Below are 18497 nucleotides of genomic sequence, written 5' to 3' on the forward strand. Positions count from 1 at the left end.
CAGAGATGAGGGAGGAGGTCTGGCAAGCAGGATGGGAAAGCCAGGACCCCTCTGTCCATTGCAGGTTCACATAAGAGTGTAAGCACTGGTGAGTTTGTCTGCAGAAACTACGGCACAAAATCTGTAGAAACAAATGTCCTGCTTCTTGGTGCCAGTTTTTATTCATGTGCTAATGTGGAGAAGAGCAACCCCTCCCTTCGCTCCCAGTTAATAACCACTGGGATTTCAGATTTGTGCTAATGGATTGTTAATCCAGTTACTGCTGCTATTATGTTACTTCTGTATCATCTGCGTGCAGTTCTGCTGTTCACATGAATGGTGTAAATGCAAAGCCCGAGGAGATACTGAAATTCCACTGAGACAAAAGGCAGCCTTCAAATGGTCGTCTCAGGTTCCTGAGGACCAGCAATTAATATGCTGAAGTTTGGCATTTGTAAAGAAGTTTAATATGTTGTTATGGAGGAAATGGAGAGAACATCATAGCAGCTGTTAGGTGTAACAACTCACACACTATGGAAGGTAAGCAGAGAACATACTGAAATACCTTATGGAGTTCACTCTGCTTCAGTCCTACTGTGGTGTCTGATAAAGACTATCCAAAACGCTCCAGTCGTATCCAGAAAGGAATAACTTTTACAGTAAAGGATGGTGTTTTTGACTAACCTGTTAACAGTTCTCTCTCCAGTTGCTCAGCTCTGTTTCCTCAGTTTCCTTCAGCCTGTGGGATCATACAGGGTCTGTGCTAGAGCGAAGGAGCTTGCATCACCACAGTGAGAAGCTGATCTCTATTACTGAGATAAACGTGGAGGAATTCTGTGGAGCTGAAGAGACATGGCCTTGGATTTGTCCCAGCACATTGGGAACTAGAACTTCTTTTTACTGCGTGTAAACAACCTGAGTTACCTGCAGTCTGAGTCACTGATAGGGAAATACAATAAAAATGGTTTGGGATCCTTGCTGAGAAATGGCTGCTATGGCAGAGGTGGAGGATCTGGTAGGCCTGAATGAAGTACTTCGTTTCAACTGCTGTTGGTGGGAGATAGAAAATATGCCTGGGAGCCTTGAGCATGGTGTTGGAGCCATGGAGGATGTTTGGATTTGTCACGAGGGAGGAGCTGGTACAAACAAGGCAGTCCACGTCCAGATGGGCACCTTGAGCAGTAGGCAGAACTGCATTTGTGTGTTCTATTGCGAGTGAGAGCAACAGCAGAGCTTCAACCGAGTCACCCTGACCTCAACCCGCTGCTCCATTGGTTTCTGTTCTCGAGGTGAACCAGAGCATAAAAACCAGCATCTCCCGTGTCAGCGTGTGCCCCGCACCGCAGGGAACGCGCTCCTAACGGCGCAGCGGGCTGCGCAACGGGGGTTTCACTTCGTTTTGCTATGTGCGAACAGCGCCCCGTCCTTCCTAAGGCCCGGCGTCAGGCCGCGCGCTGACAGCGCCACGGGGAGCGGGAGGCTTTGTGTGCGGAGCAGGGCGGCCCCGCCAGGCGACGGCAGCGCGGATCCGCAGCGCAGGGACGCGGCTGTGCGGGGCCGGGCGGCGGGCGGAGGAGGAGTGGCCGGAAGCGGTTTTCCTGCCCGCCCCGCCGGCCGGGGACGGCGCTGCGCCGCGGGTTCCGGGATCTCCCTCAGCGCTCCGCCGCCCCCCGCGGCCCTTTGTCCCCCTTCCTCCCGCCCTGCCCTGCCCTGTTCGCGGTGATGCCGCCCCGCCCGTCCCAGCCCCACCTCCGGCGGACGCGCTGCGGGCTCTTCCTCCGCGGTCGGCCTCGCGCCTCTCGCCCGGCGGCCCGCGGGCCCTTCTGAGGCGGCCGCCTCCCGCTCGGGCCCAGCCGCTGTTCGACGCCGCCATGGCCCCCCGCGGCCCGGCCGCCTGCTCGGGCCCGGCCCGGCCACGGAAGAGGTAGCGGCGGGCGGGGCCGAGGGCACGGCGAGCTGCGGGCGGGCCTCGGGTCGGCGCCGGGAGCCGGAGCCGGGATGCCGGTGCCGGGCGGCACCGGGAGGACGTGAAGCCAGACCCGCGTTGCTTTGGCCTTTGTTAACCCAATGCTATGCAAAAGAAAAGGAGAAAGAGGAAAAAAAAAAAGAAAAAAAAGGAAAGCTTGTCCCTGGGAATGAGCGTGTCCTGCCCGGGGTGAGCCTGAGCGTGGCTTCGCGTCTGTGAGGCAGACTCGGTGGACGACACGCCGCGTTCCAGGAGGAAACTTCGGCGTCGCTCATTAACGCCTGGTTGGAACTTTTAATCCGTTTTGTTTTTTTTTCATAAAGCCGCCTCGGGAGCCGCGCTGCTGTCTGCGGGATCCGTGCTCGTCTGCTGCTCCTCTGCAGTGGCTTCAGTGCACGGGAGCACCGAACTGTAGGGCTGGAAGGGGACCTGGAGATCATCCCACCCCAACGTGCTCCTTTCACAGCTCCTTCTCAGCCTGGAAGATCGGGGATCGCAGACTTCTGCAGAAGCTTCTTGTCCTGGGAGAGGCTGCCCAGAATTGCTTTATGGGGCAGCAGCCTGGAAAAGTTCTTGGGGACCAAAGGAGGCCGAGTCTGCCTGCCCTGCACTTCATCAAAGGAGCAGGGAAGAAGGAGTCATCGAGGCATGGGGGCCCGCACTGCAATGTCTTTGTGGAACACGGTGAGAGATTTCAGTTGGTTTCACTTTTGGTTCGATTTTGATTTGCTGAGTTGGATGTGATGTGGATTTCACAAAGTGCAGTTAGATACAAACATACTGCGCTCCTTGGGAGTTGTTTTCTCCCCCTTGCTTCTTAAGGTAAAACTCCTGTTTCTGTTAATGCTTCACTTATGTCAGATTGCTTGAAACCTGGGAAGAGGTTATGGCACAGCTAAATATGAAATACAAGGAAATAACTCTTTAACATCATATCAACTTCTCACTTCTGCCTTGGATGCGTTCTGGATTAAGGCCTGGAGAAGTGTTTGTTTCGTAGGTGTAGACCACAGCCAGCTGAGGGTGATGCTGTTGTGAGTGAAGAGTGTTGTTAATTATCTCTACAAAAGGGGCTTGGAAACAAAACTGGACTGCTTTTGGGAAGTTTGCGGATGCTGCTGTTGTGACAACTGGTTGGAATGAAGTAGTTTCTTGTTAATTTGCTTTGTGTGCTTACAGCACTGTTGGTCTGCGGTTTCTCATAGCCAGTTAAATATGTAACTTGTGCTGGCATGGAGTTAAGTGTGGGAGGCCACAAGTGGCCAGGTTAGGGGTACAGCAACCCTCTGACCCAGATTAAGAGGGGCTGGAGAATCTCAGGAAACACAGCGAATCAAAAGCGCAGTGGAACTCCAAATGAGTTCAAATGCCTTTTTTTTTTTAATTTTTATTTTTTAAATGAGATTTCAAACTGAAGGCATCTCTTTCAAAAGACACAGGTGGAAATATGTGGTATCAGTGATCCTTTTTGGAGTAATGCTTGGTATTGCTGACTGTTCTGGTGGTCCTTGAGAGGACGGGCGCCAGGCTGCTAGCTGAGGCTGGAGAAATGGGAGCTGTACAAGGTTTCTTCAATAGTTTTGACCTCACAAGAAAGTTTATTTGTGAATAAGATAAAACCAGAGCTGTAATCAGCTATAATGAAAACTGGAAATATTTGCTGTGTGTGAGAATGTCATCCATTACTAAGAGGAGAAGCCTTGACTCAGTTTTGTTTTAGCTGGGCCTTCCTTTTGAGCTCATTCTGTTTCTGGAGGGAATCAAGCAGTCTTGTGCAGTGTTCAGCAAAGGTGTTGTCAGAGATGCTGTATATGGACTGCTGTAAATACTGTGTTGAGTTACATCTGTGTTACTTCTGACTTTTGCACAGTGTTTGTGAGCTGAGGTTGTTTGGAAATTGAAATTAATTACTGTGAGGGTAGGGTATACAAGGGCTCACTTAACCCTTTGGTGATATGTTGCTCCTGGGTTTTACCAAGCCAGGCTCTCAGCGCTGTGATAAACCCCTCCTGTGGCCCCAGTTTGGTCACTGCTTGTACTGCTTTGGACAGAGTTTCAAGGTCAGGGGAGATACAGTGAGCACAAAGTGCAAGTGGTGCAATATTCTCACAGTCTTTGGTGTTTTGGTGTAGCAAAAGAGCCAGAAATGCTCCTTTTTGATCATCTTACAGGACCAGGCAGATGGTAACTTTTTGCTGGTATGACCTGAGGTCAGTAAATCCCAGCACACTTGTGAAGAAAGATAGAATCTGCAGTGTCCATGTACCATATGTCCATGAGAGACCTCAGTGCCTTGATTTAGAAAAAAATGAACTTGAAAGGGGACATCAAGGTCAGTACATCTGTTAGGAGAACTGCAAAAGATCAGTGTCGCTTATCCACACGAGGAGGAGTTTCTTCCTTTGAGTATGTGAAGTGGTTCTTCATCATACAGGCAGGAGAAGGCTGCACCACGGGTTCTGTGTTGTCTGTCTCTGCCTGGGCCTCCTTCTAGCCTGGGAAATGGTACTCTAAAATACCTAGCAAAAACAAAGAGGGAAGAAAATTCATTTTAGAAGGTTATTCTTCTTCCTTGATTTTTTTTTTGTTTGTTTAATAGCTAACTTTTCATTTTAGAAATGCACATACAGTCTGACACAGTGACCTTCCGACCATTGGACAGAACAGTATTTCATAGTGTAGCTTTCCTGTTATGGAAATGTCTTTGGTAGAGCAGCTCAGAACCTTGGTTTGGTGGTTTCAGTGTGAATCCTCCTTGCTGTGTCCTTCTAAGGCTGTTTGGTGCAATTATTTCAGCTCTTGGATTATTTGCAAGCTTGAAGTTATGAGAAAGTATAAGGACAGTGTTTTCCTGTTAAGCTGTGCTTTCCTCAGCTGAGCACTGAACTTGCAGTCAGTGCTTTTGGAGAATGCTTAGCTGAGAGCAGAAGCATGGCCCAATATCTGATTAGTGGAAAGACTTTCTAAATGCGAATCCCATGTTGCCCAGTAGCATCTCGTGTCTTTCTGGGACATCAGATGCAACAGAACTCTGTGGCAGCAGCTGAGAATGAGAGCCATCAGTCCGTGGGCATGTGGGGTTGGAGTGAGAGGTTTGGGTTTAGTAATGAGGACTTAGGGTGGTTTGAAGCACAGGTCGTTCAGGTGGTGCTAAAGCTGTGATGTACGTCTCTGTCTTTGACGTTTGTGTCAGTGCTGCAGTGGCAGTCAGAAATTGCTGATCTGGGGAGGAGAGAGGAAGCCTTCAGAAGAGAATTTGGGTATGAGGCTGTCTTATGTGCTGCTTCCTATTACATGTGATGGATCGTTGTTAGGTTCAAACCCAGTCACATAACCTTCTCCTTGTTCTGTGTTAAAAATCATAGCCATGTTCTTATTGCATTGCAGAACGTGTCAGAGTTGTATGAACTTCATCTCCAGATACACAAAGAGCAGGAGCTTCCTTCTGAATCTGCATTGTGCCTTCGTGCTGCCAGCTGTGAGCTGTATTTTCTCTTCTAGAAGAGAAAGGTTGAGAAAGCGATAAGGAAGCCTAAACAAGGTGTTTGTCTTGCTGAAAGGAGCAAAGCAACTGGGAGGTTGTCTCTGTAGCTGTAGTGCTGAGTGCTGCATGGACTCTTCATGCCAAATCTGGAGATCTCTTTTGTAAGCACTGTGACACCAAAGTTAATTATACAAAATAGATTGATAGCATAAGCTTGCCAGAGTTGTCAGTTGGAGATCAGCCCCATGATATCTGGGGGAAATATAAATTATAAGTATCTTTGCCCACGATGTTGATTTAAGAAGTCCCTTTGAAGAGACTTTAGATCGAAGTTAATTTCTTCTACGTTGTTAAATTTTACATTTCAACTGTTTTGATGATGAAAATAAATGAAGAGCTTTGGTTCCTTCCTGAGGACTCGGTGACCCACGTACATGAGCTGTTATAATCATATTGATATTTATTATTTTTATGAAATGTGGATATTTTTCACACCATGTGGCAAAATACATAATTCCAAGAGGAACTGGTGGTTGTTCAGCTGTGGACAAAACATTATTGGTAGCTCCAAGACTTTGGAACATAGTTTTGCCAGCCAGCTGCTCCAGGAGGACCTGTTGTGTAATCTGACTTTGTTTTTATTATCCTTTATCTTACAGGTGATCACAATACGTTTACTTCATACACAGTACAAATTTATTAGGTGGCCAATTGCCTGTATGTGGAAGTCGTTTAAATGGGATTCCTTCCGTGCTAATCTCTGTTCTTTAGCATGCAGGTGGCTCCAGGCCTTGCCTCATGCCCTTGCACTGCTCCTGTGGGCAAGTGACCTCTGCTGCAAACCCTGGGACAGGAAGGGAACTGCTCTACAGTTCCTGCTTTGGGCTTTTCTCCTGAAGCTGCATCATTAACATCAGCCTAATGGAAGCCCCTTTGGAAACCCTCCCTAAAGTATCTGAGTCGGTGTTCCAAACTGACCAAACTTTTTTCATTGTTAGCTCAGAGATTTGGAGGCTCCCACACTTTAATTTCCATCTCGATTAGGAGGGAATTATCCCCAGCCTTTGAGATCATTGCTGTGTATCCATACTTTGATGCGATTCAGTATTAATGTGGTTAACGCTGACATCTGCTCCAATGCAGATTTGTGTACTGCTTCTGCCTGCATCCCTTCCCATCATACAAAGCTCTCACTGTAATTCCTGTTCAATTACCAAACACCAGCAAGTTTCACTAAGAAGCCCCTGTGCAGAACTTGATCTGGGGTTGGGATGTGTTAGGAGAGGGGCCTCAGGCTTGCTAAAGTGCTTTCCACGCACCGAGGTGGAAGATGAGGCCGGGGAAAGGCTAATCCTTTGCATGGGCAGAGCAGCCCTGCTCTGTGTGCTGATCTCTGAGGCCTTGCTGTGTGTAAGAAGCTCATCTCCTTTGTGATGAATAAGCGCCGTTGCTCGAATGCCAGAGCTCCATTTAGAGATCGTGCTGGTTGTGCGTTTTGTCGTTAGCAAATGTTAGTAGAAAGGCGGTGTGAGGAGATGAGGACAGGAAGGCAGGAGGAAGCTGCAGGGGACAAGAGCAGAGATGGGGGCTGTGAGCGATCATCGCATTCTGTGCACTTCTGCCAACCAACGTGTGGTGTTTTAAATGGAAGAGTTTAAGACTGAAACTTGAAAGTGAGGGGTTGGCAGGGTCCCACGGGGGAGAGCTGGGAGCTGTACCCCAGTGCTGTGTGGGACCTGCGCTGCACCGTATGGGGCAGACTGCGAGGGCAGCCTCCCACCCAGCAGCTGTGTGTGGGGGTCACTGTTGGAGCCAGGTTGTCCTCCTTCCAGGGGCAGTGAGGCTGTCTGGTTTATGTTGAGTTCTCTCCGCGCTGTCAGCTTGTGGTGGTGACCCAGTGATCTGGTCTCAGTTCCTGATGTGACCGCACTGGGCTCCTGTGCAGTGACCCCAAGTCTTTCCACTTGGATTTTTGGGGTAGCTGAGCTGCCATTGGCTGTGCTGGCCGCTAGGTGTCTGTTTGAATCTTTTTAATAACGGGCTCCAGTTAGAGCATCCCCTGCAGTAAGGAGTGTTGGGAAGTGAGCGCTGGGGGCCGAAGGGACAGCTGTGAGTTTGGGAAATGGTGCCTGTCAGATCTCCTTGGTTACCCTGAGAGCTGTAAGCTTTCTGATGGACCAGGGCCAGCAGGTGATGTTGTTTGCTTTTGCACTTAATATGAAAATCCTGCTTCCTCATCACCTCGACCTCCATTCCAGCTCATTCTTCATCATCTAAAGCAACAGAGAATAGTTTTCAATCCTGTCTTCCCTTTTGCTTGTTGTTGCTTTCTGCACAATCTGATTTCCCCCCTATAGCTACGCTGCACAGACTCCTTCTAATTACAGACGTATTTTAATTGCTACATGAAATGCTGTGGTCCTCTCAGTATAGGAATTAATGCCATAAATCCTTTTGCTGCATTGTATCCAGCATTTCTGAGCTTCCCTTGGCAGTGGCTGTGGGGAATGGCAGAGAGCAGTGTTGTAGCTGCAGCTATTTACAGTTGTGTCCCAGTGCCAGAAGTGCCATCACAAAACTAATTGTGGAGTTAAAACTTTCATGAAGTCACAACAGTGCTGACCAGAGAGGAGCTGTAATCTAGCACTGCTCTGTTTTACTCAAATCACTTTTGGATGGGAGAATTTTATTATAATTCAGAAGATTTAGTGCATGAAGCAGAATAGTTTCAGCTATAAATATCTGTGCTTAAATAGTTTATTATTTTTATTAGCTCTAAGCTGTCTTCATATCCTCCGTGAATCTGACAACAGATAATGTTGGTTTAGAAGGTACATCCTCATTTAGGCAGAATTATTGCACTAGCTTTTAGAGCTGCTGTTGTCTGGTTGCACCTCCTGTTTGCAAATAGCTTTGGAAAGCTTGAATGAGAGGAACTGACTTAATGCTGAGCTGTTATTCCTTCTTAAATACGTTCAATTTGATGGATTAGATGCATTTAAAATTACTTGCCATCTAACCTTTACTTCTTGTAAGGCTGATGGATTCCACCAAATATGTTTGCTATATGTATTTTCTCTAAATTTGCTGAATGAAAAATAAATGTCCTTTACTGGAAGCCAACCAGAGGGAAAGCAAAGCTGTGCCTGTCATTCGGTGCCAAGGCTGCACTTCCATTGTGTTCTTGGTCTGTCTGTCACATCTGAGCAGTGACCCCATGCAGAGGCTTGGATGCCAAGGGGCTGCCACCTCTCAGCTATCAGTGATTATTGCAAGGTTGTTGCATAAGTCTGCATGTGTTTCTCTTTGTGTTTGATATCATTGGGAGCGAAAAACTGCTGGGGAAACTTCAGTCTATTTAATGTCACTGAAAGGATTACTGACGTCTTTCCCATCGTTGGCAGCGCTGGCTAGAGATGGGGTGTGTGCTGAGGATCAGGATCAGGACAAGGACAGTGCAGGCTGCCTTCTGAACATGGCATTGTGGACTTCTTGCAGGAGCTTGTTTTGACCTGCTGCTGTGATGGGCTCTGCTGCTGTCCTTAGGTTAGCAAAATGTGCAGTGCTAAGAAGAGCCATCGCAGCTGTGTGTAAGAATGTGGCATTTCAGTAACGTTAGATGGAAACAGTGGTCAGTGCTGCAGTGGTGATGAGGTCAGGGTTGACAGAACTGAGATTCTGGAGGTGTTCCAGACCCGTGGAGATGTGGCACTGAGGGATGTGGTCAGTGGGTGTGGGTTGGGGACCTTAGAGGTCTTTCTTTTCTAACCTTAAAGGTTCTATGAACTGTAAAACACTAACATGAGAGATTCACATTCCACTTATTAAAATAAGCAACATGAATCCAGTGAGGTACACGGGGTGCTTTTGGTCCAATTCCATAACTCATGTTAGCCTTCCTCCGCTCAAAGTCAGTGCTACAGGGACATGAATAACACCCAGGTCGAGCTGAAAGACACAGACACCAGCAGAGCAGATTCTTCCCAGCTCAGACATCGCTGCCACCCACAATTTTTCCAAATTAGGAAGCAGTGGGCTTCAGCATGCAGTGGTTTGCAGCCCCTGGAATGATGCAGTGTCCTGGGCTGAGTCCTACAGGGCCGGGCTGCTGTCACCCCATGGTGCTGAGTCAGCTGATAAGGGAGGTGTGGCTGGGGGCATGGAGTGCTTGATTTCACATCGTTCTGCCTTTAGCTTAAGTAGCATCACGGATGTCACTGTTTTTAAGTTCCAGATCTGGAAGGGCAGCAGCTCAGCTGTGGCTGAGGCTCCATCTGCTGAAGCTGTGCTTCTGGAAGCTGATGTGCTGCTTGCGAAATGCTCCCCTAAGGCAAATCAGGCCCTTTGGGGAAGGAGGCTGAGGGCTGGAGCGAATCAGACAGGCATTTTATGTTTCCATTATTAATACGGTATGTTTTATGGTTCTCAAATTGGAATTGCTAGCAGCTGAATTTTAAAAATGCACTACCACTAAAAAATTCAGGAGTAAAAGTGACCCAGCACAAGTAACAGTGCTCTCTGCTGCCTCGAGACCGCTGGGCACAGCCTCACACAATCACACTTGGGCCGAGCTCCTCCTCCCTGCCCTGCTGGGTGCTGTGTCCGGCTCCCAGCTGTGTTGCTGGGTCCCTGCAGTGTCCTTTGGAGAGGACTGACCTCAGCAAGGTGATGAAGTGCTGTTGAGTGATTTCTGGCTTGTAAGGAGATTCCCGCTTATTTAAAGTGAATACAGATATGCAGCAACACTGCAATAATTATTAATTGTGGATATAAAGCTGAACAAGTGGATTTCTTTCAAGTACTGAAAAATTACAAAGAGTAGGTTGGATGCTATCCCCTTCTTTTTCTCAAACGCTTTACTGATGAGGCAGAAAAAATACAGTGAAAGCTTTCAGTGTGTTACTTCAAGCAAAGTGCTGCTGGGAATAAGGCGGCCCCAGGGAGGCTGTGTGCCAGCAGTGGGTGCACCTGGGCCTGGACACTTCCTTGCCATGTGGTTGCCCAGCAAAGCCCTGCCTGCACCAATCTGCAGCACCTCATCCAGGTCCTGTTCTTATTGTGCAGAGGTGAGCCAGCAGCCTGACATCCAGGCCTGCTGCTTCCGTGTGAGGGTGACTTCTAGCCTGGGGTCAGACCTGATGTGCTTGTGAGCAGGCTCCATTAAGCCAGGAGCTGGCTGGGGTTGCAAGGCAATAAAAGCAGATAAGGCAGGAGAGGAGGTGAGGGTTTCCTTGTGCCGCTTCCTGCTGTGCAGGCGGTTTGCACCAGCCTGCACCACAGCCCTGGGATGCTGAAACACCGCCTGTGTGCCACGGGCAGACTGCAGCAAGAGCCTTCACTCCCACTTTCCCATCTGCCACCTATGCTTCTCCTCCCACCAGTGGCTCTTGCACACAGGAGGACTGAAAACTGTTGTTACCAAAAGCAAACTAAATAATTCCCCCCAGAATAAAGCCCATAGTGTGCAAACTTTTCTTTATGCTTGGCACCAACTCGTGCTGTAACTGAAAGGGTGACTGAGATTTTTTTCCCTTCCCTTCCTGTCAGTATAGGGGCTGTCCTTGGGTGAACAAAACACCCACTTTCCTTCTTGGTCACTGGGATTTGTGTATATATGACCAGCGATGCATCAGTGCTGAGGCAAATGAACTGCTGTGTTCATCCTTGCACCAGGGAGCAGCAGTGCACAGTACCTGCTTATTTGCAACTTGAAACAAAGCAGTGCTCTTTGTTGTCATAAATAAATGGAGACATTTGAGGTCAGGCTGGACTGTGCTCTGAGCACCTGATGGAGCTGTCGGTGCCTCTGTTCCTTGTACGAGTTGGACCAGATGGCCTTTAAAGGTCTCTTCCAACTCAAACGATTCTGTGATTCAATGAAGTTGCGTCTTCTCACTCTGTTAGCCCACGTGAAGAAAGGCAACAGCGTGGAGATGCATTGGCACAGCTGCCCAGGGACTGGTGGGGTGACCATCCCAGCGGTGTTGCAGAGATGTGGCACTGAGGGACGTGTCAGGGGGTGTAGTGGGATGGTTTGGGGTTGGGCTTGGGGATCTTGGGGACCTTTTCCAACCTTCATGATTCTGTGATCATCTGCCAATGCACAGAATGATACGATCATTCATTTTGCTTTTTCATTAAGGGGTGGGAAATAAAGCACAAACTCTCCTCTGACATCACCTTCTGGTAGATGCCTATCCTCTATTCTTCTGTTCTTTGCAAATTGGTGCAGTGTGCACTGTGACATTTTGCAACATCTTGTAGCTCCTCGCCTTTTGTCTTCCAGTGTTTTAAAGCTGACTTTTTTTTGGTCCCTACCAAGTTGTTGCATTTTCTCTCAGAGAAGCAGCTCCCATCTTCACACTGGATGCTCTCTGCAGCTTGGCTGGTCGCTTTGTGTTCTATCAGACTATGGAAATCCTGCTGTTGAGCTGAAGGAACTGAAATCGTTGTTTAGAAAAGCAAATTGTCATTTGGAGCTGCCTGCTAAAAAAGCTGTTGGTCTGTGCTTGCAGGCAAGCTGCCAAAGATTTAAAAAAGAAAAATTGGATTTTATCCTCTTTTTTTTTTTTTTCTTTCTGTTTTTAAGATGGTCAAAGCTGGCATGAAGAATGGTAGTTTTCTAAGAGGGGTTTTGTCTGCCCTAAGTAGCAAAAAAGAGCAAGCCTAATCCTGTTTTTCTTCTCAGGTCACCTTTTAAGCTCTGGGCTACATGAGCTTGCTCTTGAAAATAGTATTTCTTTCTTTCTGCCTCTCAAAGTACAAGGAAGGAGATGGCTTGCCCACTCAATTTGCTGCTTTGACAACTTCTTACCGTGGTTGCACGCGATTGTTCCTCCTCCTGTGCTTCGGGAAGGTGACAACTGGGGACAGCTGTGTCCAGCAGGACAGTCAGTCCATGGGCACAGGGATGTTCCACTGGGTCCTGAGCTGCGCCAGCACCCAGGCAGCGCTGCTGCTGCCTCCCATTGCTGCTGCTGCAATTCAGCACGCAGGTTTCAGTACCTCCTGACCACTCTGACCCCAGCAGCCATTTTTTTTCCCCCACACTGTCTGTATCCAGCACACAGCACCGTCATGAGCTGCTCTGTGAATCCCCTCCACGTACGTTATTGTGTATGAAGAGTTACCTTTGTGGCCTGGTGAGCTGACCCATCGCTCGCTGCCGGCGCTCAGAGGAAGCGGCTGCAGGATGGTGATGATCTGAGAGCTGCACGGAGGCCATCTTTGCTTCTGCCATCCTTCAGGCTTTGAGATTTTGGTATTTTTTTTCCCCCTCATGTCTGGGGACGTTTTATCATCCTCCTCTTTCCCGTTCCGAGCAATTACCATTTATTTTATCTTCAAGCAGCAGCCTGTGGCAATAAATTTTAGGAAATTCCTTCCCACCCTTTATTAAGCCCTACATAATGGCTTCCGCTACTCGCTCATACGTTCATTAAGAAGAATTAAATGAGTGCTGGCGGCCATTAGCAGAGCATTTAATAACCTCTCCAAGGGAAGGTGCAGCAGATCGGAATAAATGAACGGGAGTGAAAACAAATGAAATAACTTTACAAAAACGCTCAACTAATTTGTTCTTAAAGAAAAAAAAAAAAGAGTTATTTACACGAACGGAGCATTTTTACAAGTGCCACTTGGAGACGGTCCCCAATGCTGAGCTCCGCAGGCAGCGTCAGCGTGCCTTGGCTGTGGGGTCTCTGGGAGGCTTTTTTAGGGTGAGAAAGGGCATTTTGGCATGGCCTGCCCTCTTCCTGAGCTGCTGGTGGCTCCTGGTGGCAGGCCGTGCCCTTCCTCGTGTCCTGATGGAGAACTGCCACAGGCTTGAGGTGATACCAGCTGCTGCCTCACCATTCCACTTGTGAAGGTGAGCTGTGGCAACTGGGCAGGTGAGCTTCAAAGAGCACCCAGTGTGCACAGGTGGGATTTCCCACATGAGGGGAAGTGCAGTCAGCCTTGCTCGGTAACCTTTAGGGCTCGAGGACCTGGTAGTGCTGCAGGCTCTGAGCACGCTGCTTGATTCTCAACCTCAGACTGGTGGGCAGTTGCAAAATAGATTATAGTAAACAGCAAGTGTGAGAACTTTACATAGCAGTGTTTATGGCTGGTGTTTAGTAAATGAAATGCTGCCAGCCTGAATGTCGTTCCTGCATCCCCTGGTTCAGAGGAGAAAATGTCTCTGTTCAGAAGTCACCCAGGTGCTGCAGGTGACAAGTTTTGGTTGAGGTCCTGTGGTTGTTTTCATTTCATTTTTCTGCAGTCATTCCTGCTCACGCTGGAGGAGCTCAGCGAGTTGAGGACAATGACAGTAATTGCTGGTATTGAACCGAAGGTGTGGTTTAAGACTTTTACCTGGATCACTACGTTTGATTGATATTTTAATTAGAGTCTGGCAGGTGAGAGATAATGAGAATCAGCTTGCGTTGGAGAATTCCTAATTTTGTTCACTGCCTCCATAGGCTTCCCATTTTAAATTATTCATTATATTTAAAGAACCAACAGTATGTGAAAAGAGCTAATCTGCCCAAATGTGATGCGCTGCTAATACGCCCTGTCTTATTGTAGCCTCTGTGCCAGGTAAGAATTCAATCAATAGCTTTCAGGTGCGTTGCAAATAACAAAAGAGTGATGGTGTGGATGTTTGTTTTTAATGAACAGAAGCGTGTACAACCGTGGATATTTGTGCTGCTTTTTAAATGGCCTGAATCCCCCTGCACTGAGGAGGGAGGACTGGCAGGGGGAGGATGTTGCTTGAGCTGATGTGTTTGGGATCTGTCAGATATTGTGGGCAACCGAGTGTTATTAGAGCAGCAGCCTGCAGCATGGCAGAGTGGGGCTGAGCTGCTGGTGGTGAGCTAAGGTATTATTTGGGGTCTCTCCCCTGCTAGTAAGTAGCAGTGTTGGCAGTCTGTGCTGTTTTCTTGCCTGCCTGCAGTATTTTGCGGGTGGGCCCGAGCTTCCGAATGCAGGCAATAAAAGCTGCATTTTTAATAAAAGGGATATTAAAACCAAATAAAGAACAGCCTTGCTTCAGTATTTCCCTTTTTATTTTGCCCATAATTTTCACTGTGGCTTGAACTTGGAAGTACCGAGGTTGGTTTTGCTCTACTTCAGTTACGCTGGAAGCTTTTGTCCCACGTTTGAGAAACTTGGTTAAAGGGACAACGTAAATTGCAAATGCTTGCCCTCATGCTAATAAAAGCTAAAAATTGTAATAATATCTTTATTGGTTTGAAACAATTCCCTGGCCCTTTCCTCCTCCCCAGTAATGTGAGCCATTCAGCACGCTGACATTTGATCTGGAGCCGAGGCAGCGTGGAGGCGAGCAGCAGCTTGCTAATGGATTTCTGATTGTTCTCCTGGTCCATTCCCATCTTGATGAATGGTGCAGTCGGCTCTTGCAGTCTGGGGAACTGATAAAAAACACTTTGCCCTCGTGTTATTACGTTTCTCCAGGAGAGTAGAAAAGCAGATTTCCTTCGCTGTCCTGACGGCTTGCTATCCTGCTCAATTAGAGAGAGGTATAAAGAAGCAGCCTTCCTATTTGAGGCTGAAATTGGTTTTACGGCTTATATTAGGTCTGTCTTAGGTGGCTGGTGTGGAATCCCTGCTTGCTCAGCTTGCTAACACTGCTTCCCTCTGAATGCTGCTGATGTTTTATGGCTGCTGGTGCAGGGCTTCTGGTGGGGCACAGAGCATGTGTTTGGGAGCAGGGTGGCTGCCTCCCATGCAAAAGCCCTTTCTGTGCCCCAGGGTAATGTGGAGCTGTTACGCAAGGATCTGTTAATGTCCCACAACTGTTGGTTTAGGAAATCGCTTTTGATGGGCTTGGGGTGCTTGTTCTAGGACTTGGGGGTGCTGATGGGAAAATCCAGGATCGTCTTTTTGTTGTTGTGGGATAACAAACATCTTCACAGTAAAATAACAGCGTAGGAAAAAAAACCGTAAGAACAGTCAGTTAAAATGTTTCTTCTCAACTTAATAATGGCATTTGCACCCTGATCACCATCCCTAACAACTTTATCCAGCTCTTTCATTCCCTTGATGAATTAACCTCATCTCCAGGACGCTGTGAGCTGTGAAAGTGTATTTCAGGCTTTGCAATTAAGGTATCTTGAGTTGCTTCTGATCTCTCAACATGACTAACGAGAGGGGCTGCACTGCAGCTCCCTCCATAGCTGCACTTCTGAATGTGAAGGCATTTCAGGGGAAAGACTTCAGGCACCCTGATAGCTGTTGGAGGGACACAGCACAGCAGGGCATAACGGATCCAGGAGGTTCCTGTGTTGCATTGGTGATAACTTCCTTCTCCCTGCGATAGAGGAGCCAACAGAGAGAGGTGTTCTGCCGGACCTTGTACCTGTACTGAGGGGCTTGTTGGGAATGGGAAAGTTGGAGGCAGCCCTGACTGCAGTAACAATGGCATGGTGGAGTTCAGGATGCTTAGGGCAGGGAGAAGGGTGAAAGGCAAGCTTGCAGATCTGCTGTCTCCAAGGATGTCCGTGGAAGAGTCTTATGGCATAACGCTCCAGAGGGAGGGGGAGCTCTGAGAGCTGGTTAACGCTCAGGAAACACCTCCACCAAGCTCAGGAGTGGGCCATTCCTGCAAAGAAGTCAGGCAAGATGCAGCGAGGGGATGGGAAAGGAGCTCTTGACTACAAAAAGGAGGTGTACAAGGGGGGCAAGGAACCTGGGAGGAATAGAGAGACATTGTCCTTGCACGCAGCCCTAGATTTTGTGGCTGAAAAGTTCAGGCTGTGCCTTTCTTTCCATCACGGTCTCATTATATTCCACAGCTACCTCTGTTGGCACTGTTCAGATAAACAGTATTAACTTGCAATAAACCCAAAGCCTGCATGCATAAACTGTGCTGTCTTTCTGTTGCACAGATAAATGGTATTGAGGTCGAGTCATCTCCATGCAGGCAGTTGCCTCTAGGGAGTGCCAGTGCACAATGGAGGGTCTGGCTGTGCTCAGTAGCTTTTCGGCAGCAGTATTTATGGGGCTCATCTTCTCATGAGAAGAGCAGTGTTTACTCAGCAGATGCTGCCTTTTGGTGGGATTGGAAGGCACGTTCCTGTCATTGGAAGAAGCTTTTAGACCAGCTCTTCATTTCGTCCTAGAAAGGAGAAGGCCTGTTTATCTTCTCTTGCTGCTCGTCACTTGCTCTGACCAGGATTCTTGTGCTCAGTTTACCTATCTCACAATCTTTCTGTCTCTGTTCAGTTCAGAAAATGCAAGCACAACTTCCCCAAATCCAGCATGGCCAGCAGATTGCTTCCAGAGGCCTCCAGTGTGGAACGCAGTGCTCTCATCACAAGATAGCTGGGTTGGGAGGTGACATGTGACAGTGTGACAGTGCCCAGCTGTCCCAGCTGGGGTTCTCTGTGCTCTTTTGTTTGACTCCTGACAAAAGCCAGTTGAGTTTTTCAGCTGTAACAGTTATAGCCCTGGCCTGAGGACAGAGTAATTCTAGATGTCTCCGTGGGCTTCCATTATATCTTCATTTATAGCGCAAAAAATGTAAAGAAATGTCATTCTTTTTCCTGTACGTCCGTAACATGTGGCTTAGTCACTGCTTGTGAGCCTTGTCTACTCTTTGAATTAGAGCCGTTTGATATTTGCCTTGATTTGAATAGGTGCCAGCAATATGGTGCATTCAAATGTTTCCAAACTTTCCCCACGGCATCTTAAAGAGAAAATAATGGCCGTGCCAGAACCACCAGGAGTCCCTCTTATCATACGTGTTCTTTTCGTTGGTTACAGCCCTGCCGAAAGGCCGCCTTCAGGGACACATCCCTCTGTGCTCCTGGGCTGGGCTGTCAGCATCGGGCCTCCAGCACTCCTGTTCATCCACGGGTGCCTTTGGAGAAGCTGAGGCGCAGCAGGTCGGTTCCTGCCTTTGTTCACCGCTCAGCAATTAGAAAATGATTTATGTCTTTGTTTCTGCTTTCAAATCCCTTCAGAAAATGACGGTATATTCTTAACCCGAGAGTTATGGTTTTGAGATGTCAGCATAAGGCAGAAGCTGTTCTTCATCTGCGTCAGTGCTGTCTTCAGTGCTGGGGCACTCTGCTGCTCGCTGGGCCCTGTGGCTGTTACTTAATTTTAAGTGAATAATGAATTTTCCCATTCAAGCAGAGCTAGGTAAGCAGTACAGTGATGTGCATGCTAGATCTGTGCTTGGGAGCAGCGATGTGACTGAAAATCAAATGCGGTGCTCAGGCCGTGGCCTCATTAATGCTGAAGGGCCCATCTGCCCCCTGCTAGCAGGTAGTTGGGATTCTATATAACCCCATCAACGTTTGTGTTATGGGCATGGAATTAGTGCCTGGCTTTATTGATTGGTTAATAGCTAGGTTCTCTGCTGTTGTACCTGGTGGAGATTAATTAAAGAAAGGAATGGGTGACGCCGTGACCTCGTTGTTAATCTGAGTGTGACTGGGCAGAAGCGAGGAGTGCACTGACATTGGTTTACAGCCTCTTCTGGATTCCCTTCCCTCTGCCCACTTGTCTGCGCCTGGCATTTTTTCCCAGCTTGACATAAATAGTTGGCTAAGGCTAAAAGGATGAACAGAACTGCATGCTATCAGCAGAATTAGAGGAAAAGTAATTGTGCCAATCGCATCACGCACTGGGCAAAGCAGAGACTCTCCTTAATGCATCTCATTGTGTTTGGCGTATGCTAAGCAGGATGGAGATGAAGTGGGTGGGGGTCATCGCCCACTGCACGGTTCCCAGGCCCGGGGAGAGCCGTGGTGCAGGCACTGCAGGCTGCACGGAGCTGCACGTGGTGGTGCTGGAGCTGCACCGTGACCCCGGCGCGTTCCTGGGCTCATTCCTGGCATAGCTCAGCTGTCCGCCGCCCCTGGCCTGGCTGCCCCTGGCTGCTGCTGCTGCATGCAGGCTTTGGGCTGGTTGTGAAGGCGTTTCTCCTTGAGAGGGTACAGCAACCTCTTCCAAAGTAATTTAAGCTAAAGAGAAAAAGAAATCAATAATGCTGGAGTAAGTGTCAGATAATGGGCTCTGCGTCTTAGGGTTGCAGTGAAATGTTGAACGGGTCAGACT

The 18497-nt window shown here is 48.3% G+C and overlaps 1 protein-coding gene across 1 annotated transcript in view; it reads left to right on the plus strand.

Moving 5' to 3' along the window:
- Positions 1-1599: 1599 nt before the first annotated feature.
- Positions 1600-18497, plus strand: part of ABL1 (ABL proto-oncogene 1, non-receptor tyrosine kinase) — a 65759-nt gene continuing 48861 nt past the window's right edge. The window contains exon 1 of the mRNA XM_048965746.1: positions 1600-2629. Within this exon, the coding sequence (XP_048821703.1) occupies positions 2494-2629 (136 nt within the window). The 5' untranslated portion in view covers positions 1600-2493. The remainder of the gene's footprint in view (positions 2630-18497) is intronic.

This window comes from Lagopus muta, chromosome 19, assembly GCF_023343835.1.
Source record: "Lagopus muta isolate bLagMut1 chromosome 19, bLagMut1 primary, whole genome shotgun sequence".
Lineage (NCBI taxonomy): Eukaryota > Metazoa > Chordata > Aves > Galliformes > Phasianidae > Lagopus > Lagopus muta.